Source organism: Nestor notabilis, unplaced genomic scaffold, assembly GCF_000696875.1.
Source record: "Nestor notabilis isolate BGI_N333 unplaced genomic scaffold, ASM69687v1 scaffold21847, whole genome shotgun sequence".
Taxonomy (NCBI): domain Eukaryota; kingdom Metazoa; phylum Chordata; class Aves; order Psittaciformes; family Psittacidae; genus Nestor; species Nestor notabilis.
Genome location: NW_009935416.1, coordinates 402 through 690, shown reverse-complemented (window position 1 = coordinate 690; position 289 = coordinate 402). Strand labels below are relative to the sequence as shown.

Sequence of the window (289 nt, the reverse complement as noted above, 5' to 3'; positions counted from 1 at the left end):
CGCCTTCGACACGCACACGGACACGGAGGCAGAGCTCCGGCTGCCCTTCCTCAACCAGTATGCCTTCACTACACAGGTCGACTACAACCCCAAGGAGAAGGTGCTTTATGCCTGGGACACGTCCTGAGCAGGCTTGATCCCGGGGACCTCTCGGTGCGCAGGGAGACCACTTGGAAGACGGGGCTGAAGCGCAATGCCTATGGGAACTGCTTCATCATCTGTGGCATCCTCTATGCTGTGGACACCTACAACCAGAAGGAAGGGCAGATCTCCTACGCCTTCGACACGC

At 58.8% G+C, this 289-nt stretch overlaps 1 protein-coding gene across 1 annotated transcript in view; it reads left to right on the top strand.

Annotated features, from left to right (window-relative positions):
- LOC104408295 (olfactomedin-like protein 2A) overlaps window positions 1-287 on the top strand; it is a gene marked incomplete at both ends in the record, with an annotated part of 1,226 nt that extends 939 nt beyond the window's left edge. Inside the window, one exon of the mRNA XM_010017848.1 lies at window positions 132-287. Within this exon, the coding sequence (XP_010016150.1) occupies window positions 132-287 (156 nt within the window). The remainder of the gene's footprint in view (window positions 1-131) is intronic.
- Window positions 288-289: the final 2 nt, after the last annotated feature.